Source organism: Calonectris borealis, chromosome 3, assembly GCF_964195595.1.
Source record: "Calonectris borealis chromosome 3, bCalBor7.hap1.2, whole genome shotgun sequence".
Classification (NCBI taxonomy): domain Eukaryota; kingdom Metazoa; phylum Chordata; class Aves; order Procellariiformes; family Procellariidae; genus Calonectris; species Calonectris borealis.
The window spans coordinates 80,630,638-80,654,921 of NC_134314.1; the positions used below are offsets into that span (position 1 = coordinate 80,630,638).

The 24,284-nt window shown below is 42.7% G+C and overlaps 1 protein-coding gene and 1 pseudogene across 1 annotated transcript; both read left to right on the top strand.

The window, feature by feature from the left end:
• Nucleotides 1-264: 264 nt before the first annotated feature.
• LOC142080608 (sulfotransferase 6B1-like) lies at nucleotides 265-11,833 on the top strand. Its single transcript, XM_075146344.1, has 7 exons — nucleotides 265-698; nucleotides 2,209-2,348; nucleotides 6,478-6,567; nucleotides 7,219-7,345; nucleotides 8,145-8,239; nucleotides 8,787-8,943; nucleotides 9,905-11,833. Exons 1-7 carry the CDS (start codon nucleotides 497-499, stop codon nucleotides 10,033-10,035), a joined length of 942 nt encoding a protein of 313 aa, XP_075002445.1. The 5' UTR covers nucleotides 265-496; the 3' UTR covers nucleotides 10,036-11,833.
• Nucleotides 11,834-16,477: 4,644 nt separating this feature from the next.
• LOC142081409 (sulfotransferase 6B1-like) lies at nucleotides 16,478-22,358 on the top strand (annotated as a pseudogene).
• The last annotated feature ends 1,926 nt before the right edge of the window (nucleotides 22,359-24,284 follow it).

A 24,284-nucleotide genomic window follows, 5' to 3' on the forward strand; every position in this document is an offset into this window, starting at 1 on the left:
CCAATATGTTTGATCCCATTTCTGTGAGAATGATTAGTGATATAACAAAAACCAAATCCCAGCAGAGCGAGTACTGGAAAGAGCAAAACTGCCTTGAGGAATGTGATCGTGCTGTTTAAATGCCAGCCTACAATTCATGTTCTGTTTTGATATATTTTGTTTATAAACTCTGTGCTGTAATTACAGATTTTTTGGCATGGTATTTTGAAGTTAGTTAAGCCCTTTAACCTAGAATGCAATTGCATTTTCTTGTTTTTCTTGTTTGCTTATGTTCAGCTTCTGTTGATTTCAAAAGGTTCAAATGACTTAAGGTCTTTGACTGGAGTTGCGTATTTCTTTACAGTTTCAGAAAGAGTAGTAAATTATTGCTCACAGGGTAAAAAAAAAAAAAAACAACACCTAAACCCAACCCCCTATTAAAAGGTAATCTGTGGCTCTCTTTTTGTGCATAGCATTTCACACTGTGACGGAGCCTGTGTGTGAGAGAGACAGAAGAATGGAGAAGTCCAGGAAAAAATTTACTGATATCATAGATAAGGCGATACTTGCTGCTAACACAATGGATCGTGACAAATTGCTTTTTTCTTACAAGGGGATTCTCTACCCTGTTACTTTTTGCAGTCCTGAAGTATTCAGAGCCATGGAGTCCTTCGAAGCAACAAGTGATGATATCATTTTGGCAGGATACCCTAAATCTGGTGAATATAGTTTTCTTTCTTCATAAATAAAGTTATGTAATGGCAAATAAGTAGGTTTGTACTAAATATATATAATATATATCATATGATATATAATATTATATATTATACATATACTAAATAATAGTACTTAGAATTGTCACAAAATTTTGCAGAACTAATTTTGTTCTCAAAAAGCACAACAAAGTTAATTATGAAGATTTTAAATAGGGAATTTTTCAAATGACTGAGAAAAAGACATCTGATTTTCTTTTCTATAGCATGTAAAGATTCTTGTTATCTTTACTTTTTATAGTTATGAAGTTAAATGAACAAATTAGAGTTAAAATACAGTTCTCACCTAGATATCTCATCTAGATAACTAGATCTCCCGATATTGCAGGATCTGCTCTCACATTTACATTTGTAAAGTTAATAGTTTTATATTTATACACAGAATGGAGCTTTTGGTAGCTTCACATGCCATGCTGCATATTCTTTAGTTTATTTCACATAGATGTTAAGAATATCTGAAATCCATAAGTATCAAAAAATTATTTTTGTAACACTTGAAGTGATCACACTGATCTTTGACTATTGGGAAATCAAGAGGAGATCTTTGCTAGGGTTGCAAGTTTACCCTATATCTTTGTCCTTCTGCCTGAAAGCACTCTATACTGGCCCATATCGCAGGTACAGGTTTGGATTAGATGTCTCTCATATCCATTTTAACGTAGCTGTTTCTCTCTTCCAGCAGTTGGATTCACACTGTCTTACAGTAGATAGTCACAGTTGACAGGATTGTAAAGTTTTTGCTTTTTTATCATGATTTCTTTTGAAGAAATGCTATGTACCTGAACAGTTATTAAGACTATAGCGACAAAAATGTACGAACCCAGTGTCCAGAAGTCGGGAAATAGTAAGCTAAAGTTGGGAGTTCTCTACAGGCTCTTTTTTATGCTTTAAATAAAAATATAATAAATGTGTATAAGAAATGTCACTTTAGAGAATTTTTGCCTATTGGTAAAGAAAATGAGCACATATAGCACAATTTTCAGATCTAGTTCTGTTCCTGTGTTGAAGTTCTGTGACTCATCTTTCCTCCCAAGATAATCCTGTGCAGCACATCAGAAAACATATATAATATACTAGGTTTTGAGGTACAGGTTTACCACCCCACCCCCCCCTTATATTTGTCATTAAAAATTTATTACATTAATGCAAGTTTTTCTATTTGAATCTTAGTGGTTCTTCTTCTTTATTAGTTAATTTACAATATACAAGTTAATTTACAATATACAAGTTAATTTATGATGTACTGAGCCATTCGCATTGGAGAAATGTATCCTTATAAAGAGCGAAGGTAGGACCCTGAGAGGCGATTGTTCAGATAGTCAGCTGTGATTGTATCGCATGAAAGGAGACCAGGCAACTCCCCTGGTAGTACTACTTACCTCTTGGCTTTCCTGGCAAATCCATTTCTGTTTATTCTGAAGATTTTACAAATAATTCTGTATTTTTCCCCTTTCAGGCACAAACTGGCTAGGTCAAATCTTAAATGATCTGGTAGCCATATTTGAAAAGAAAACGCAGAATAAAGAAAGCAGCGCGAATGATAAAGAACTAGAAGAATTCCCCTACCTCGAAATTGGAGATACTGGGAAATATGAGGTGGGCACAGAATATATATGAAAGTTGTCAAAATTTTGTGCTTCAAATACACTTGTGGTGTGTGAAATATTCCACTGTTTGATAACAAGTCTCCCACTTCTCTGTATGTGGCATCTGGTCAGGATGAATCTCATCTGCATTGCCAAATGCTGAGGCATAAATGAAGAAATGAAGAGAAAGTTTCCTACCCTGGTACGGCCCTCAGATTACTATCCACTATTGATTTTTCAGGTAGGCAGCGATGAAGTTGCAACAAGAAATCATAGGGCAATCAAGAGAGACCTCAGGGCCTTGGGACGACTGCTTAAGGGATCAGGAGGACAAATAGTGTTCTCCTCTACCCTTCCAGTTGCAGGGAATGATGAGGAAAGAAACAGCAAGAGCCAGCAGATCAATACCTGGCTCCGAGCCTGGTGTCACCAGCAGAATTTTGGGGTTTTTGATCGTGGGTCGGTTTACACAACACCAGGCCTGCTGGAGACAGACAGGGTAACCTGTCTCAAAGGGGGAAAAGGATCTTTGCACAGGAGTTAGCAGGGCTCATTGAAAGTGCTTTAACCTAGATTTGAAGGGAGAAAGAGCTAAAACAAGGCTCGCTAGAAATAATGCCTGTGGGCGGCATGACAATATTTGAGGGACAGTGTGTTAGCGAGGCCCTTAGGTCTGCCATCGCAGTGGAGGTAGGGGTTGGAGATCCATGCGGCAGCAAAGACACAAGGGTTATGGATGTGTTAGAAACCACGGAAGTGCCTGAGAATGTGGAATTAGGGTTTCTCCCCCCAAAAAGGTGTCAGGATCAATAGCTCAACTGTAGTGCATCTACACCAATGCACACAGCATGGGCAACAAACAGGAGGAGCTGGAAGCCATTGTGCAGCAGGAAAACTAAGATAGAGTTGCCATCATGGAAACATGGTGGGATGACTCACACAACTGGAGTGCTGCAATGGATGGCTATGAACTCTTCAGAAGGGATAGGCAAGGAAGGAGAGGCGGTGGGGTAGCCCTATATGTTAGGGAGTGTTTTGATTGTCTAGAGCTTAATGATGGTGACGATAGGGTTGAGTGTTTATGGGTAGGAATCAGGGGGAAGGCCAACAAGGCAGCTATCATGGTGGGAGTCTGTTATAGGCCAGCCAACCAGGATGAAGAGGCAGATGAAATATTCTATAAGCAGCTGGGAGAAGTCTCACAATGGCTAGCCCTTGTTCTCGTGGGGAACTTCAACTTACCAGATGTCTGCTGGAATACAACACAGCAGAGAGGAAACAGTCGAGGAGGTTCCTGGAGTGTGTGGAGGATAACTTCCTGACACAGCTGGTGAGTGAGACAAGTAGGGAAGGCCCCCGCTGGACCTGTTGTTTGTGAACAGAGAAGGACTTGTAGGTGATGTGATGGTTGGAGGCCATCTTGGGCATAGCGATCACAAAATGATAGAGGTTTTGATTCTCGGAGAAGTAAGGAGTGGAGGTCAGCAGAACTGCTCCCTTGGACTTCTGGAGGGCAGACTTTGGCCTGTTTAGGAGCCTGGTTGTCAGAGTCCCTTGGGAGGCAGTCCTGAAGGGCAAAGGAGTCCAGGAAGGCTGGACATTCTTCAAGAAGGAAATCTTAAAGGCGCAGGAGCAGGCCATCCCCAAGATGAGCCGGCGGGGACGAAGACCGGCCTGGCTGAACAGAGAGCTTTGGCTGGAACTCAGGATAAAAAGGAGAGTTTATGACCTTTGGAAGAAGGGGCAGGCCACTCCGGAGGACAAGGATGTTGTGAGGTTATGCAGAGAGAAAATTAGAAGGGCCAAAGCCCAACTAGAACTTAAGCTGGCTACTGCCGTAAATAATAACAATAACAATAAAAATATGTTTCTATAAATACATTAGCAACAAAAGGAGGGCTAAGGAGAATCTCCATCCTTTACTGGATGCAGGGGGAAACACAGTGACAAAGGATGAGGAAAAAGTTGAGGTACTTAATGTCCTCTTTGCTTCAGTCTTTAACAGTAAGAGCAGTTGTTCTCTGGGTACCCAGCCCCCTGACATGGAAGACAGGGACGGGGAGCAGAATGAAGCCCTCATAATCCGAGGGGAAATGGTTAGTGACCTGCTACACACAAGTCTATGGGACCAGATGGGATCCACCCAAGGGTACTGCGGGAGCTAGCGGAAGTGCTCACCAAGCCACTTTAAATCCTTTATCAGCAGTCCTGGCTAACCGGGGAGGTCCCAGTGGATTGGAAGTTGGCAACTGTGACGCCCACCTACAAGAAAGGCTGGAAGGAGGATCCGGGGAACTACAGGCCTGTCAGTCTGACTTCAGTGCCAGGGAAGGTTATGGAGCAGATCATCCTGAGTGCCATCACATGGCATGTACAGGACAAGCAGGTGATCAGGCTCAGTCAGCAGGGGTTTATGAAAGGCAGGGCCTGCTTGACTAACCTGATCTCCTTCTATGACAAAGTGACCCGCCTAGTGGAGGAGGGAAAGGCTGTGGATGTGGTCTACCTAGACTTTAGTAAAGCCTTTGACACTGTTTCCCACAATATTCTCCTGGAGAAACTGGCTGCTCATGGCTTGGATGGGCATACTCTTCGCTGGGTAAAAAACTGGCTGGATGGCCACGCCCAAAGGGTTGCGGTGAATGGAGTTAAATGCAGTTGGCAGCCCATCCCAAGTGGTGTTCCCCCGGGCTCAGTATGGGGCCAGTTCTCTTTAATATCTTTATCAATGATCTGGATGAGGGGATCGAGTGCACCCTCAGTAAGTTTGCCGACGACACCAAGTTGGGCAGGAGTGTTGATCTGCTCGAGGGTAGGAAGGCTCTGCAGAGGGATCTGGACAGGCTGGATCCATGGGCCGAGGCCAACTGTATGAGGTTCAACAAGGCCAAGTGCCGGGTCCTGCACTTGGGTCACAACAACCCCATGCAACACTACAGGCTTGGGGAAGAGTGGCTGGAAAGCTGCCCAGAGGAAAAGGACCTGGTTGACAACTGGCTGAACATGAGCTGGCAGTGTGCCCAGGTGGCCAAGAAGGCCAACGGCATCCTGGCCTGTATGAGAAATAGTGTGGCCAGCAGGACTAGGGAAGTGATCATGCCCCTGAACTCAGCACTAGTGAGGCCGCACCTCGAATACTGTGTTTGGTTTTGGGCCCTTCACTACAAGAAAGACATTGAGGTGCTGGAGCGTGTCCGGAGAAGGTCAATGAAGCTGGTGAAGGGCCTGGAGCACAAGTCTTATGAGGAGCGGCTGAGGAAACTGGGTTTGTTTAGCCTGGAGAAAAGGAGGCTGAGGGGAGACCTTATCGCTCTCTACAACTACCTGAAAGGAGGTTGTAGTGAGGTGGCTGTCGGTTTCTTGTCCCAAGTAACAAGCGCTAGGACAGGAGGAAATGGCCTCAAGTTGGGCCAGGGGAGGTTTAGATTGGATATTAGGAAAAAAATTTTCACCGAAAGCGTTGTCAAGCCTTGGAACAGGCTGCCCAGGGAAGTGGTTGAGTCACCACACCTGGAGGTATTTAAAAGACGTGTAGATGATGTGCTTAGGGACATGGTTTAGTGGTGGACTTAGCAGTGCTAGGTTAATGGTTGGACTCAATGAACTTAAAGGTCTTTTCTAACCTAAACGATTCTATGATTCTGTGACACTTCAGAGGGCTTGAGAGGAGCACATACTCATTAAAAATGCAAGAACTGCAGAAATTCAATGTAGCATGTTTTGCATTTAAGAAGAATTTCATGAAATGTCAAATACTGAAATACTGTTTTTTGTCTCTTTTACTAGCTCTTTCTCCTCACCCCTTCTCTCTCTCCTTGAGATCCTTCAGCTTTCACATAGCCCCAGTTGGAGTCTGCATCTTACCTTTAGATTTGATTCTTTGTCTAATAGAACATGTTAAATTCATTATCACTGAAGAGAATTAGGAATGGATAATCTTTTTCCAATTGATTATTCTCAGGGGCTTTTGAAGATTAGAGCTACTCAGAGCAGTCCACTAAGATCCCAGGATAATGCTCACAAAAAAGAAGTACTTCTGTGAGCCAATAACTGTTGATAAGTTTAGCAAGGCAATATTTTATCAGAGGCTGATAAAAGAGTATTTGTACTAACTGAATTGTCCACTTTCCTCCTGAAAGCGAATGAACAAATTACCTTCTCGAAGAGTTATATTTACTCATCTCCTTCCCGAAAATCTTCCCAGGTCTATCTTCAAAAATAAAGCCAAGGTGAGTGCTGATTTTAATGTCTTGAAAGCAAACACTCCAACAGATTTTTTTTAAAGCCAATTTAGTACTTTTCTGCCAATTATCAGAATCACTTTTACACTTAAGCGTTCAGCCTGGCCATTTCTACATGCCTGTTTAAGTACTGCCATTCATCTCACTTAATCTCAGTTCATCCTTATTGACACCTTTGTGTCAGTCTCCACAAGCGAGATGGGAGGGGTGGAACAAATCCTCCAGCAGTAAAATGTATTTTGACACAATCTCCTATGGGAGGCATTTCATGGTGTTGTCACAAGTGATGGCTTCAGAGTGACAAGTTTCAGAGAGAATTTGTATTTTTGTGATTTTTCCCCACTACCTAAATGATGAATGATGCTTGTATCGACCAAAACATACTTAGATTCTGCATAATTAATTTGATTAACCTGTAAAAGATATTTTAATAATTATAGGCAATCATCTTCATTAGGTACTGAAGCAAAGTGAAATACTTCACCTTCTGAATTTAGAATGAAATTGCTGATTCTGCAAGTTGTATACAAGATAGTAGAAATTCCCCAAACTGCAATTATAAAGTAGATTATTGTTTTTTCTTCATACTATTGTCTGTTATATCTTTCTCTACAAATACAATATTTTATTTTTTTCTAGATATTGTTGCTGATTCGCAATCCAAAAGATGTAGCTACATCTTTTTACCATTTTACCAATGCCATGTCTCCTCTTCCCTCCTATGAGACCTGGGATGATTTCTTCGTAGCTTTCATGACGAAGAAAAGTACAGTATATTCTTCTGTCTGTGTCAATTATTCAATGCTTTGACTTTGTCTAAAAACCTTGCACTTCATAAATCAGCTTCACTAGGATTTTTTGGTTTACAGTACAAAAGCAGACAGAAAGACAGAAGGTTAGAAATTTGAACTAAAGTTTACAGTACTTGTCTTACTTCCTAGGGATAAATTGTTATCAAAACTGCACTTCCACAAACTGCTTTAACTTACACAAACTGATATTTTCTCTGGAAGAAGCAGTTCCTCCTTATCTCTATCTTGGATCCCCTTCACCCCTCCTCTCCAATGTCCAGCATCTTGTGCCCACGCAGACGTCTGAACACCTACATGCCATATTGGACCAGAGGAATGATTTGGACTAAGTCTAATACATTAAAAAAGAAAGAAAATAAGCCCACTAGTTTAAAATTGCATAAATTCTTCAGTTTGGTGTATCACATGGCTAGCAAAAGGGAGGCTTAAACAAGGTTTTAAACTGGATTAAGGGAGTCTGCAAGATGGTTTGAGTACTGGTAGCTCTTTGGTGGACTCACATCTGTCTTGAAATACAAGTATTACCGTACCGACTTACAAATTGTACCATATGTCTGAGACATGTGCACGTATCAGAACAGCCTGGAGCAAAACCCCGTAATTCCCACAGAAGGGTGTAAACTCTGACATAGACATGATTAATAATGGCCATGGCTAAGGGATCAACTTAAGGAATAAAAGTTGGTTTATTTCATAAGGAGCTTGTCTAATCTTCATTTATGCTTCATCTTAGGATTCTTTTGTTTTATTTAGTGCCCTGGGGATGCTACTTTGAATACCTTTCCAAATGGAACAAATATGCTGATAAGGAAAATGTTATGACAATAACTTACGAAGAGCTAAAAGAGGTGAGGTTACCAATAGTTACAAATATTTTATACTTCAAAGAGCATTTGTTCCTAAACCAATTAAACATTATATTGTAGTAGTGTATTCAAAATGCATGATACTGTATGAGATAGACTCTTATTTTGAGGGAATGAAATGTGAAATTCAAACTTAAAAGCCTTTTTAAAATTTTGTTTGTGAAAATGATTCTTGTTTTCTTTTTATCTGTGATATAAGCCCAAATCACTGTAAATCAAAATCCCCTGTAATTATTTGGGGGGAGCTTTTATATATTCAACAGTGCAGTTTTTGCTCAACTGTAAATCATGTACAATCTTGTGTTATCTATAGGAAGACAGCTCATATCTCCTCTGAAATAATTATGGAGAAGAGAAACACTGTGTACCACTGCAGTCATAGAATCATAGAATCATGAATCACTTCCTACTGAAGTCTATGAATATTCTATATATGTAGCCAGCAGAGAGATGTAGGCAAGTGCAAACACCTTGGAAAGCAGTGTAATTTCTTCAAATGTCATGTGGTATGTTACTTTCCTCTTTTCAGAATCCAGTCCTGGGTGTGAAAAACATAGCTGCTTTCTTTGGGATTTCCCTGACTGAGAAAGAGCTTCAGAGCGTGGTAGAGAGGAGCAGCTTCCAGTCAATGAAGAACAACTCACAGAAGACCCATGGGGCATTTGGCAGTGTTCTCTTTCGCAAAGGTAGGAACTCCAAGAGGTCCAGAGGTAGAAATGTCATGCTCTCAAGAACTTGGGCCACTCATGCTTTGCTTCTTTTTTGCACACATATTAGCATTACAGATTAGTATCAAGCAGTTTATCGCTGTTATGCTTGAGAAGATTAGTCAAGAAGCACTGGTGAGGAAGAGACACAGCAAGGTTCTGGCAGCAGGCTGCAGCCAGCACAGGAGAAGCAACCGCACAGAGCAAATTTTAGAGGTCCACAGATGACTGGCAGGAAGGAGGAACTGTCATGTGTCTGAACTCCTCTCCATCTCTGCGCCAAGATCACTGATTCTTCAGGCATTAGAGGCTTACCTGAGCAGGCAAAACTGGGCCAAACTCAGCCCGAGTGACATGATCACACTTTTTAGGAGGGTGTAGGATCTCCTGAAAGGGCCACTGCCAACCCCCTGTTCACACTCACAGGTTAGAAGTAAACCAAGCATGGAAGAATCAGATACAGAGAGAAGGTGAAACAAAAGGGAACTACTTTTGCAGTGTAGTTTGAGAGGGCAAATCTGTCTGTCAGAATCTATTTCTGCATTTTACATTAAAAAGTCACTGGATAAAAACTCAAGCTGCCAAAGAAGCAGAAACCCAGCTCTGCCTCCTGCCAGATGATTCTTAATCAAGCCTTCATGATCTTCCACCTTGTCAGTCATAACTGACTGGAGTAGAGAGCTGCAGGGAAACAGGACTTTAGGCTGCTTTTTTGGACACAGTCACCTGAAGAGAAGTACGTTCTTTTGCATTATAGCAGTTTCACAGATCCGTAGCTCCACTGACTTCACAAAATTATATTGGTGCAAAAATGAGTGAAGTTTTATCTTGAAAAATGGATCAACTCCATTTAGTGTACAATGGAACAAGAATGACAGATCTATAGAATAAAAAATAATGAAATTTCTTGGTTTTCAAGAGTTCCTTTGCTTTTTTGAAGGTGGTATAAGTGACTGGAAGAATCTTTTCAGTGAAGATCAGAATGAGAAAATGGACAAAGCATTTGAAGAACATATAGGAGGAACTAAACTGGGAACAAAGTTGAAGTATGAAGTGTACTGTAAAGCCTGAAGACTAATGAAATGTGGCTAGAGCAAGAGCTTTCCAATTCACTCTCCGATCATCTGAATGTTATATACTAGAAAACTAGATCAAATGATCCAAGCACCTTAGAATTAATGTAATAATCATATTGCAGCAGCCTTTACAGTGACAATTATGAATAGTGGGCTTTTGTTTTAAAGGTGAGATCTTTGGCTTGCTTTGGCTACACTTATTTGCTGAATAAGATGGCAACTAACCATATTCAGATAAACTTAACAGCCATAGCTGATTCATAGCTGCCACCTGGAAGGAAATGCCCCTTTTTTCTTTCTAGCCAAATTCAGTCTTTCTAGACTACTTATAATTATTTAGTATGTAGAAATTTTTTTTTTTGCAAAAATGTTTCAAATCAGGCCACATTTTCACAGAAAAGATCACTAGCAAAAATATGGATTTGACACAACCTTAATTAATGACAAAGGATATCTTCCCCATGATTTCAGTACAAACTGGATGAAAGTTAGAGGGAGGAGAATGAAGGGGAATGGGGATCAGCATTCTTAGGGATTTTAATCTCTCTGAATGCAGAATTTTAGGATGTATTTCAGATTACGGGCTGGTGTTAACAGGCACTGCTTTTATATAATCATAGAACACCCCAGGTTGGAAGGGCCCTCGAAAGATCATCTGGTCCAACCTTTAATGGGAAAGGGGGCCTAGGTGAGATTATTGCATCTTGAAAACCTCCAGTGATGAGGACTCTACCACATCCCTGGGGAGGTTGTTCCAGTGAATGATTGTTCTCACTGTAAAGAACTTATTTCTTATATCGAGATGAAACCTCTCCTAGTACAACTTGTATCCATTGCCCCTTGTCTTCTCCATGTGGCTCCTTGTGAATAGAGAGCCTCCATCCTCTTTGTAGCTGCCCTTTAAGTACTGGAATACTGTGATGAGGTCCTCCCTGAGTCTTCTCATCTTTGTGGCCCTCCTTTGGACCCCGTCCAGTCTGTCTATGTCTTTCTTGAATTGTGGTGACCAGAACTGGACACAGTACTCCAGGTGGGGCCCGAGAAGTGCTGAGTTATCTGTAACCATGAATAATTCTCTCTGTGTCACAAAAATCCCAAATAATTTTCTTTTTAATACCATATAAATTTGCACTTGCTCCACTGAAGACCACATTTCTACCTGTATAAAGGTTAGTAAAAACCAAAATCATGAAGTTAATATCTTTTTCCTGTGTTTGAAGAGAGTCCTTGATCTGTACACCTACGTGCCACTTCTAAGAACTGCTGTTATGTTTCCCATGCTCCAGCCATAAAATAGGAAAAGAAAATGTAGTGAATACAGGTGATGTTTCCCACCAGTAATGCCAGTGGAGTGCTCTTACCACAAAACTACAGTTAGCATTCCCTCTGTTCATTCTTGATTTACATATGTGCCTACAGTTAAGCTTTAACTTAAAAATTAATACTTAAACACTGAAATAGATTAATTTCCATAACTGGAAATTCTTTGAAACTGAAGATGCCAAAATTCACTGAAATGGCTGTATTGAGAAAATGGCATTGTCAAGAGTGATGGTGCGAGACGTTACTAAGCTATTTTGTACCGGCATTGGTATTTGGCACTGCGGACACAGTATTTCAGACCTGTCTGGGGACCAACTGCACTTCAGCCATCTAGAAAAATAGCAAAATAAGATTCTTTAAATATAGTTGAATTAAAAACAGGAAAAAACCACACCCAATTTATAGACCCATCACCCAACCAAATAAGTAAAAAGAAAAGATACACTAGGAAAGAATAAAGTATTCGATGACTTTTTGCTTCATTCTTCTAAAGCTGGTTAATTCTGCCTGGACATGTAGAAATGCAGAGTTTTGCAAAGAAATAGGAATGCTAGAAATAATACTTAAAAGATTTAGAAAAAATGAATAGATTCAAAAGCAGAGCATCTGAAAGTCCTGACACAAGCCACCTTTGAACAACTAGAAATTATCTGTAAGAACCCAGAAAGGTACCAGATGCCTGGAGGAGGACATACATAATAGCCGTGTTTAAAAATGTGAGAAAGAAGAATCAAAACAGAGCAGTGACCTTAACTTGATACCTGGAAATTTACTAGCAAAAATGACCAACCATGAAACATTTTGAGAATAATAAGGTGATAAGTATAAACCATGTCAAAGCTGTTCATGTTCCTTCTTTAAAAGATAACTTAACTCTTGATTAAGCCATAGACAGAAGATACAATAAATGACAGCATCAGAGAGGTTCTGAAATTATATGACAAAAGAGACACAATCTAGATCAACAAATTTATGGTGTCATATGTGGAGATGGCAACTTACAAATGCGGTTATAGAAATGAAATTAAAGTACTGAAAGTAGATTTGTGTTCCTAGAAATTCATACAACAGTGACAAAAGGCATCCAGAAGCAGGGTCATCAGCAGCAATACTTTCAGGAATATTCACTTGTTTACATGGCTGTTATGAACTTGATTGCAATAGTGTGCTCATGGTCAAACTCCACATACTGGATGACAGCAAAATTGGGAGGACAATTAAAGCAATATCCTTTAGTGGTGAGTCCTGGTCATATTCAACATTGTTCTTAACACTGGTGGACAGACTAATATCTATATCATATATGATTGACTTTTAAGTCTGGGGATCAGAACAGAGGGCTGAAAGTACTGGGGAAAATGAGGAAACAATTCAAAACATCATAACAAATTGAGATGAAGGTTGGCAAACATGAAGTTCAGTAAAGGTAAGTGTAAAATGCTACATTTAGAAAAGAGAAACCAAAGGCACAAGTACTTAATGGGGGCAAACCAGTCACGCAGCAGTTGGCATGAAAAGACCTGAGGAATCACACTCACCAAGGGCTAACATGGTGAAAGTGCTGGAAAAAAAAAAGTCAAATCTTATTCTGATCTACAGTAACAGGAGGATCATACCTAAGACACAGACAATAATTAATAAAGCCTCTGGTTGCAGGTCAGTCTAAAGTGGAGAATGCTGCTTAGGGAGGCTGCAGAGAAATTTAAGGAAGCATCTGGCAGGGAGAAGATAAGCATGCTTGATACTTTAGCAGTACAGGAGGAAGACTAGAAAGTCATATTAAGTCTCTTCTAGATCTATACTTGTAGGCATCTTGGAATATGGCAGACCAGCTTTCCATGTTCTTATTGATCCCCTATCTGTGTTAATTCTTCTTCCATTAATTAAATTTATTTATGAAATAAATATTTATGAAATAAGTTTATGAAACAGGCAAGACTTTAACAAGTCTGACTTCCTTATGTGATATTTTTTTCCCCAATTAGACCCACACCAGATTTGAGAGTTACATTCCGCATTCTCACTGGCTGAATCCTATTGCAATTTCATGACAGCTTTTGAGTTTTCAGACATGGATACCGCACAAGAGCCTTTTCTTGCAGTGAGGCTTTCCATGCACAGCGGGCTTTGAGAAGTAAATGCAAGTAGCACATTTACTTTAGTTAAGAAGGGGAAATTGTTGATCTTCAAAAACTGTTACCCTTGCAGCATTTTCGGATGAGAGGTTATGTAGGTAGTTGTTACTGAGTCTGGGAACAATCTCTGCAAAGACTGGGTGCTACACTGCTCCCAAGGGAAACACAAACTCTATCAGTAATTCCTCAGATAATACTACTACATCACCACTACTCTGTTGAACCAATTAGATTAAAAGTAATTGGAGAACACCTAAATTAAAATAAACAGTAGATGTGCCCTTGCTGATCTGATGGAAAACCAGACCATGACCTGTTTCTGAAGTTTATCCTCTCCTGCGTCATCCCAGGGCTATGGGTTCAATCTCTTTCTGCCCTTACAATCTCACCATGAAGGACAGAGCTATTCAGAGCAGTAACATCTCACGTGCTTTTGCTCCATTAGAAACACTCTGTAGGCCCTTGCATTCAGTGGGGTAAGGAGATGGAAGAGGGGAGGATGAAAAAGGCAAGCTGCTATGTCAGAAAATGAATGTGGGCAAGGAGACTTGATGGATGAGTAACATTTCGAGGGAATGAAAAGTAAGCAGATGTGAAGGCATTGAGTGTGAGAATCAATTCAGAAAAACTTGGGAATCTCTTTTCAAGGTAAGACATAGTTTGCTGACACAATTGCAGTGGTTTTCAAACTTTATCATTGCTAGATCCTTACCAATTGTCCAAAAATAAAAGTATCTTTCTTTCTGGTCTAGTCTTTTTTGTTACCTATGATTCCTGAAATTATATATTTACACTGAAGAGGATGCTTACATTGTATTTCTGTCTGTTTGCTTTAAAGAGGATGAAGAAACCAGAAAAATTATACTAACCCATCTCTCACCTCATGTCCTTTCCCTAGTCCATTTTCCAAAACAAGGTTATGGTGAATCTTTGGCTAAGGTGAATCTTCCCTTTATGTTGTACTGCAAATGTTCCTGCTAATAGCATTTCCATCCAAGGCAGATTTTCATGTAGATGAATTGAACAACTCAGAGTTTTCCCTGGGGACCATGTGAGCTGTGCCACCGTCATACAGTCTCCCTGTGGGGTCACCTGCTTACCCCGAGACACTCGGCTGCTGGGCAGACAGCATTGGGACTGGGAGTCCCAGCACTCTCGGGACACCTGGGTCCCCTGAGCCTCTCCAGAGAGACAGGGCTGCTCTGAGCCCTCACCTCTGCAGCTGCTGAGCAGCCGGCCAGGCGGCTGTGACAGCATCGAGGGCCCTGCTCATGAGCAGAGATCAGGGTCCAAGGGTTAAAGGACCCAGAGGCACCCGGGTCCCCAGCGGCTCAGGTGACAGGTTGTTAGATTTCATGTTGAGCTGTTATAGTGATCTGGCTCCCTCAGGATTCAGGCAGCTGGCTCTGAAGGCAGGAGGAAAAATGCTAATTTCTTGATCCTCTTCCTCTTCAGTATTGGCAAATGGGAGGAGATTTTCCTTTGCAACTCAGAGTAAACACATGGACAGAAAACTGAAAAAAAAAAAAAGCTGCCAGAAGGCATAATATATGAACGGTATTTCCAGTTTTCATGAGTAAAATAGCACAGCTAGAGAAAATATTTCCAATAAAATGGTCTATTTTGATGGTTCTGCATTTTGGGAGACTAGAAAAATATTTTTAAATGATTCTTTGTAGGTAACTGTAAGCAATCTTCCAGGTCTTACAGTTGTGCTTTTGATACGACACCTCCTCATGCTTAATTAAGCTTGTGTATAGGTTTACTAAGTGTCTAACATCCATTTATGAAGAAAGAGACAAGGATGTGATGCACAGCAGTGTGGAGCTCTCTGTGGGTTTGATATATGGGTAGTGAACGAGACCCATACTATATTCAAGGGCGTGAGATTGGACATTAGGAAAAATTTCTTTACTGAAAGAGTGGTCAGGCCTTGGAACAGGCTGCCCAGGGAAGTGGTTGAGTCACCATCCCTGGAAGTATTTAAAAGACGTGTAGATGAGGCACTTAGGGACATGGTGTAGTGGGCATGGTGGTGTTGGGTTGACGGTTGGACTCGATGATCTTAGAGGTCTTTTCCAACCTTAATGATTCTGTGATTCTATGAAAGAAAGAAAGAATGAAAGGCCCCTCCACAGGGTAATCCAGCCTTCCTGTATTGCATGTCTCTGTTGGGATGTCCTGTGGAGATACCTATTTCTCCATCTCAGTGCTCCTTATCTTCTGAAAAGGCATCAGCCAGAATACCAATAACTCCCCCATCATGAACAATTTCACCCAAAGATGAAATGATCTACATATGTAGAGAGAAATAGAATTGAAGTCATACAGGTAGAATTTGACTCATGTTAATGCAGAACCTAAGCATTAGAGCTTTATATGAAAATATAGGATTTGGTGAAGTAAGCGTTTCAAATGTGAGTATTTAATCATGAGAAGTATGGCTTAGGTGGTACTTGTCCTTAGCTCTGGAGATATCACCTGAAGCAATGATGTTACAGTGACTGACTGCAGGATAGAGCCGCCATCTGGAAGGAAGCTGCATCCTTGGATGTATATCCATTAGTGGAGTCAATAGCAAGCTACGTTGAGATCCACTATCCACACGTCCACTACATGCTGGTTGTCCAGTTTGCAAATTACACTGTATTGCTCACCAGTTAAAAATATTTCAGGGAATATCCTTTTTATAGGTCTTTCTTTGGTTTCATTTAACATTTTGAATGCTATTAGTTGTTGCCCCAGTAGATTCCTGTTCCTAGTATCAGCCGCAGCAAAGACTCTATGTCACTATTTTCAGTTTCCAGTCCTGTAATTTCAAAAGGCATTAACAGAGTACAGAGTTAATCAGTGACTTGTACCTTCATTCCTGAGTGAATGCTCTATCTGATTTGTTAATATGTTGCATAAAGTTTTTCTACATTGTGGAAAGACAGCCTGTATCTGTTTGTTTGAAAAGAGTTCCACAGGGATACAAACATGAGCAGAAATAGGGAAAAAGTCATCGAAATAGTGGAAAATTCTTTTTCACAGAGTGAAAATATTCACCCAGAAAGCATGCTGTTTTCCTACAGAGGTATTTTATACCCTGCTACACTTAGCAGCCCAGAAACTTTGGAAGCTCTGAAATCCTTGGAAACCGGGAGCGACAATATGATTCTAGCAGGCTATCCTAAAACAGATGAGTGTTGTTTTCTTGATAAGTAGTCAAGTACACAATGCTGCAATCCAGAAGTTTGTGCCATCATTTAACACAACAGTAATACCTGAGAAAAGCTTATGGTGACATCAGACTTCATAGGATTATGAATTTACTTTTTAAGGCACCTCTGGAGGTCAAATAATATAACCTCCTGCTCAAAGCAGGGGAAAGACCTAACCCTCAAAGTTAGGTTTGGTTGCTCAAGGCTTTGTCCAGAAGAGTTTTAAAACTTTGAGGTTGGAGATTCGCCACCCACGGGAAATCTATTGCAGTGTTTTCCAACTATAGTGGTTTTTTTGGGTTTGGGTTTTTTTTTGTTTTTTTTTTGTTTGTTTGCTTGCTTGCTTGCTTGCTTTTTTACTTCTATGCAGTCAGTCATCCTCTTGTTGAGATTTGCAATATGCCCCTTTTGTCATTTCCTGGCCAATTTTCAGAAGAGTTGGCTCTGTCTTCATTATAACCTCCAGTAGTGGAAGACTGCAGTGAGATTCCCCCATGCCAAACGAAGCCTTTCTATGCATTTCATTTGCTCCAGCTCCCAGTGATTTCATGGAAGTTCAGCAGGACTCTCTCAAGATTCTCAAAATTGCTTGTGCTTCAGTGCAGGAACTGCACACAGTATTTAAGTGGTGAACTCACCAGTGTTGGGTAAAGCAGGATAATCACATCCTTTGATACTATGACTACTCTTGCTAATACAGGAATGTATGTTGTTACCCTACTCGCTGCAAGGACAATACAGGGAATACATCCTGCTAATGAAGGCAGAAGAACTGCTGTTTCCACAGACTTACTGCATTGCAGAATGCAGGTGATTCCCATGTATCTAAATGGAGGGAAAGACATGAATGCCACCAGGACTCTTGAATTATTTCCTCTTTCTTTCACTATGGGCATTTTAGATTCCTTCATTTTTTCTCTATTCACTTTAGAGAAATATCTTAATAGGTCATTTGCAGAAAAAGAGGAATTGTTGATCCTTATCACATCCCCTTCGTATGCAGCCTGTAGAGCTGTGCACAGGCAGAAGTGGTTTAAAGGTGTGAGGGTCCACCTACACATGCCAGAAGGTGTTAGTTGAAAACTGACACTTGGATCTCCAAGCCCAGTCCCTCACACACTAGTTTTGCCAGGTTGCAGAGGACAAAACAGCTACCCCTGTTGCAAGGATGGTGACAGGAACTTGATGGTCTGGTGGTTTAGTTGATGACCCCTTCTGCTGCCAGTCATGGAAGCCTAGCTGGGGGCTGGAAACGAGGCCAAGCTGTGTTAGTCATTAAGAGACCAAAAACTGAAGCTGGTCAGGAGGAGGGAACAGAGCACTCCCAAAGACAGCACTGTGGAAGGAGAGCAGAAACAGACAAGGGACAACTCAGTTGTCCCTGTGGTGGGAGCTCCACTGCTCTTCAGTAATTTCCACAGGAAGTAGTTTGAGGTGACCAAAAAGTGCCAGAGCTGGAAAGAGCAATAGAGGTCTGCTTCTGTTTCCACTGAAGTATGGGGTGTGCTTCTGAAGTGAGCAGGGTAGCACTCCACAACATCTGGCTGACAGCTCTGTCCCTGTTGGTTTTTGGCATACCCTTGTTGATTATGGCCCAGTGTGGTGGTTTAACCTCAGCCAGCAACTAAGCATCACACAGCCGCTCGCTCATTCTCCCCTGGTGGGATGGGGGAGAGAGTTGGAAGGGTAAAAGTGAGAAAAGTCATGGGTTGAGGTAAAGACAGTTTAAGAGGTAAAGCAAAAGCTGTGCGTGCAAGCAAAGCAAACCAAGGAATTAATTCACTACTTCCCATCAGCAGGCAGGTGTTCAGCCATCTCCAGGAAAGCAGGGCTCCATCACGCGTAATGGTTACTTGGGAAGACAAACGGCATCACTCCAAACGTCCCCCCCTTCCTACTTCTTCCCCCAGCTTTTATTGCTGAGCATGACGTCATATGGTATGGAATACCCCTTTGGTCAGTTGGGGTCAGCTGTCCCAGCTGTGCCCCCTCCCAGCTTCTTGTGCACTCCCAGCCTCCTCGCTGGTGGGGTCGGGTGAGAAGCAGAAAAGGCCTTGACGCTGTGTAAGCACTGCTCAGCAATAATGAAAATATCCCTGGGTTATCAACACTGTTTCCAGCAGAAATCCAAAACACAGCCCCATACCAGCTACTATGAAGAAAATTAACTCTCTCCCAGCCAAAACCAGCACACCCACCTATTGACAGGCTAAGGTACAATATAGAGCCAAACTGGTTCACAAATGAGAACAGGTTGACGTGAAAAAGTGCAAATGTGCAGTTCAGAATGGATGTGCTACTGGTGTCTTCATCCTTTCAGGAACCAACTGGCTTGACCAAATAGTGAGGGAGTTGGAATCAACAGATGCCAAATATACAGAAGAAGAAATAAAAGAGAGAATAAATGCTGAAAAGAAGCTAGAGACATTTCTATGTGTAGAATTTGGAGATCCTGGGATATATGAGGTTGGCAGGGACTGAAAATATTGGCACTGCTCTTCTTACAGGTAGTATTAGCTGAAAGGCAGTGGCTGATCTCAGAGGTAATGGGGAGCCTAGGCCTTAACAGCAGCTATGGTCTGCACAAGTAACATGTGCTATTGCCCTTGGTGTCCCAAGACAAGGGCCTCAGAGCCCAGTCAGTGCTGAGAAGCCACAGGGGGCTCCAGCCCTGGACCCAGCGGGTTTGATCAGTAACATCTTTCTCTTGGGTGTCCTGTGCTCAGGCCTGTCTCATGTGAAATGGTGCTCTGTGGCAGAGGCTGGCAGAAGCCTACACCACCAGTGCGTCCCTGTGGGTTTTCCAAGGGATAAGATCCTTATTCTCTGCTCTCACCTTTTCTTATTACCCACAATTGCTGAAAAGGCACATGTCACTGAATAAGCTACTTCTGTCCTGTCACATTTCTTCCCACTTGCTTTACAGAGGATGAAGAAACTGCCTTCCAGAAGAATTATGCTAACCCATCTGCCACCTCATCTCTGGCCCCCATCCATTCTCCAAAGTAAGGCTATGGTGAGTCTTCTCCTTGCATCACACTGCAAAAGCTTTTTTACCACAAATTAGCTTTCCTCTGTCTGTGTGAGATGTGTTTTCTGCACTTTCATCTGGGCTGGTCAATGCACAGACACATTTCCAAGGTTGAAGAGGCAGAGTGCTGTGTGCTGGGCCTGTGAACAAACATCCTCTCCCAGCAGCAGCTTTGCTGACTCATGAGGTTACTATCAGTGGGCTTGTCGCTGTGTGCCACTGCCCTTTCAGATCTCCTTCAGAAAGGTGCTTCCAGGTTTGTGACAGAAAACTGAGCAGGGCAAGCAGTTATTCTGTTTGCTTTAACTTGCCTCCAAGACAGGGTACCTGTGGAAAGTCCACCACAGGCTGGGGCTAAGATAGTGTTCAATAGGAATTTCTTCAGCGAGAAGCAAGGGTGCACCCACAATCTGCTTGTGGGTCTTCTGTTCAGTAGCCCATGAGCTCATTTCTCTGGATTGGAGCTAGCTCAGAGCTATGTCCCAAGGGCATCACTGAAAAGCTTCTGGTTTTCACCCTGAAGCTCACATTAGCAGCAAATGGCCTGCCAAAGCTCTGATTTCTTGCTCAAGAAAAGGAATTAGACCAGCATTGTACGGTCTGGTGGGTGTTAGTGGACATGCGATGTGTTGAGAAGATGGCGTTTTGGTCAGTCACCAAATCAGAACCAAATTATGTATTTTCTTCCTCCAGATCCTTGTGCTAGTTTGGAATCCCAAACACGCAGCTGTCTCCTATTACCAATTCTACAACAACATGCCAGCGCTGCCACCCTTCGCCTCCTGGGATGAATACTTTGCAGCCTTCATGAATGGGAAATGTTCTTTGCCCTGCATTCTCTGGCATTCCTCCTTACAGGAGGGGCATACACAGAACCCTGTGCATGGGGATCCTGCCCCAACATACCTTACCAAGGCACTCCCAGGACAGACAGACAGGCCCATGTTATGGCTGAAACAGGGAGTACCAGAGAATCAGAGGTTTTTTTGTTTCTACCTCTGAATGGAGAGATCATGAGAAAGCTTTAGCCTGACTTTTCCATTCCCACAATAGGGCTTGTGGTTCAGTGCAACCTAGTGGCCAGAGCTGGGGGATCCTGCACTGACCTCAGTCAAAAGAACAGACATGTTGACCTGGTCCCCACTTCACCACGCTGGTGCCATGCCTAGAGAGCTCTCTGGGCTGACTCCTCTGATTTGGTAAGGGCCTGTTTTGGGAAATACCCTACACAGCTATGTTTCTTCTTCATCTCCAATGGCCTGGGGATCCTACTTTGACCACTTAATGGAATGGAACAAATATATCGACCATGAGAGGATCATGATGATAAGCTATGAGGAACTCAAGAGGTATGGCATTTCACCCAGCTCTTCCTTGATGGGTGCACTGTGCACCCCTCTTGATATGTATGGCTGTGGGGAATAAGAAACTCTTGGGACAAGCCTGTCTGCCCCTTTAGAAAGGCATGCCTTTCTGAGCTCCGTTTTTATGTCTAGGGGAGGAGCACGGGGTTAGGAAAAGGATAGCCTTGCCTATTAGTGGAAGGAGTCATATCTGGCATAGGCACAGTTGCTTTTGGGAGAGAAGAAAATGTCTTGAAGCTGAGGCCACCATGTGTGGGTTCCCTCTCTGTTAGAGCTCTTAGAATTCATTGGTGACACTGTGGGAGGCAGACTCCTCTTCTGGGCTTCCCACCAGGTGCTGGATCCATGCAACAGCCACGGTGTCAAGTCTTTTGGTAAGTTGAAGTTCCCCACGAGAACAAGGGCTAGCCATTGTGAGACTTCTCCCAGCTGCTTATAGAATATTTCATCTGCCTCTTCATCCAGGTTGGCTGGTCTATCACAGACTCCCACCATGATAGCTGCCTTGTTGGCCTTCCCCCTGATTCTTTCCCATAAACACTCAACCCTATCATCACCATCATTAAGCTCTAGACAATCAAAACACTCCCTAACATACAGGGCTACCCCATCGCCTCTCCTTCCTTGCCTATCCTTTCTGAAGAGTTTACAGCCATCCATTGCAGCACTCCAGTTGTGTGAGTCATCCCACCATGTTTCCATGATGGCAACTATGTAATAGTTTTCCTGCTGCACAATAAAGCTATGACAGAGAAATCCATGGAAACCTATGGAAAGTTTGGGGACATCCTCTTCTGGAAGGGTAAGCCTCTACAAACGGAGAATCTGCCTTCTAAAATCTCCATCTGAGTGGGCCTCCTTACTTAGCCATGAGCTTACTGGGCTGTCTGGGAAGGACCAGTATGGGTGAAGTCTTTCCTGTGGCATCCTGTATAACAAGGCTCCGCTGTTGGCATGATTTGGGGGCTGTTTGTAAGAAACATACTGGAGTGCCTCAACTATCCTGGCTTAAGTTCCTCAACCATTGCTTCCACGTTGCCCTATTTCCCTGTGGCAGCCCCGGTTAGTTAGGCAAAGGGTTGTGAAGGTGGGGGGCCAACACTGGTGTAAGTTATTGCAACAAGTATGCACCAAATCTGCTTGGGCTGGATGGTTGTTCTTTACAGAGGGGTGGTGGTGCGGCCTTTGCCTGGCAGTCAGGTGATAAGGCCGATCCTGGATCCTGGATCCAGGCTGCACGTGTACTTCATTAAATTCTCCTTTGCGAGGAGGTGTGCTAATGGGACAAGAGTCCCATTAGAACCTCAAGGGAATGTATTACTCCCTGCTCTTCTGGCCTCACAGGCATCTTCTTGTTACTCAGTGAGAGCTGAGGAATAGTCTCAATATGGTTCCTCCCAATGGGCATTTATGTACATAGGTATGATTTCCATACCCTCCTTGCTGGTGTACATCTGTACAGAACATGCTGCATGACCTCTTGTCACAACCACTCTTTTGGAAAACCACAAAAGCTTAGGAAATGTCAACTCTGTCTGGCAACGGGAATTCAGTTCTTTGGAAGAGGGATTCCTCTGCCATATTCCCAGACAGATATATCTGCAGGACTCTCACACCGAACTAAGATTGAAAACTGAGCAACCAGCAACTAAAAATGTAATTAACAAAACTGGGAAATTGTCAAGGCCCTGCCAAAGCCCTGGGTGTCCCTGCCCAGCCCTCCCCGGACTCCCCCCCACCCTGCCCATGGCCCAGGACCCTATGTCAGCCCCCTGGGACCGTCAGCCCCTGCCCCAGCAATGCCATAGCAGGGCCGGTCTCCAGCACCCCACAGCCCTGCCCTACCTGGCCGTGGGCCCTGCCAAGCTGGACCCATCCACGGACCCACATCCTGGCCCATCCTCATCCTATCACCGTCCCCAGGGAGGTGCCTGATGCCCAGGGCTGGGGCTGTCCTGGTTCCCATCGGATCCCTGCTCCTGGCTGGGGCGGTGGGATGGGCCCTGGCTGCCAGGCCCTGCCCTATGTCTCCCTGACATGAATGATGAGGAATGATGAGGAATTCCCTGACAGGAATAATGAGGAGTGTTGCAGATTCGGCTCTGATGGGCCACTCACAGCCTGCTTCTCAGTCAGATTTTCTAAACTTCTGTGCAAGAGCTGCCCATGTGAAATTGCTCTGCACAAAGAGGTGTGTTTGTTTGAACCTGATGATTCTGGGCTTGTAGGTTTTCATTCCCTGAAGAGTAGGACTTCATCTAACTCTGAGCTTCCATGGATGAAAAGAGACAAGCCACCATGCCCCATAATTTTGGAATTAGCAACATTTTAATCTATTCCTTAATACATTCCTTTACATAGAATCATAGAAATAGTTTGGGTTGGAAGGGACCTTTAGAGGTCATCTATTCCAACCCCCCCTGCAATGAGCAATCTTCAACTAGATCAGGTTGCTCAGACCTCCATCCAACCTGACCTTGAATGTTTCCAGGGACATTCAGGGCATTACCACCTCTCTGGGCAACCTTTTCCAGTGTTTCACCACCCTCATTGTAAAAAATTTCGTCCTTTTATCTAGTCTAAATCTACTCTCTTTTAGTTTAAAACCATTTAAAACCATTGTCTTATCGCAACAGGTCCTACTAAAAAGTTTGTCCCCATCTTTCTTACAAGCCCTCTTTAAGTATTGAAAAGCCACAATAAGGTCTCCCTGGAGCCTTCTCTTCTCCGGGCTGAACAACCCCAACTCTCTCAGCCTTTCCTCATAGGGGAGGTGTTCTGATCATTTTCTCTGTCATGTCTCTGATCATTTTCGTGGCCCTCCTCTGGACCCGCTCCAACAGGTCCACGTCTGTCCTGAACTGAGGACTCCAGAGCTGGACGCATGTATGCTGGACATATACAGGGTGATATCAAAAGCTATCTAGATAACAGAAAGCAGTGTGCATCTCAGTGCCTGCAAGGAGTTGAACAAGAGAACAAGCCTGACCAGAAATGGGGAAACAGTAACTGAAATATTCAAAAGGCCTTTACTAAGATGAAAAGAGTCTTAAGGTCTGTTGTTTTTTTCCTGCAAAGGTCTTCTGTGGCCTAAGGGCTCTTAGAAGCCCAGAAACTTTGGAAGCTCTGAAATCCTTTGAAATCAGGAGTGATGATGTAATTCTCACCATCTTTCCTAAAATGGGTGA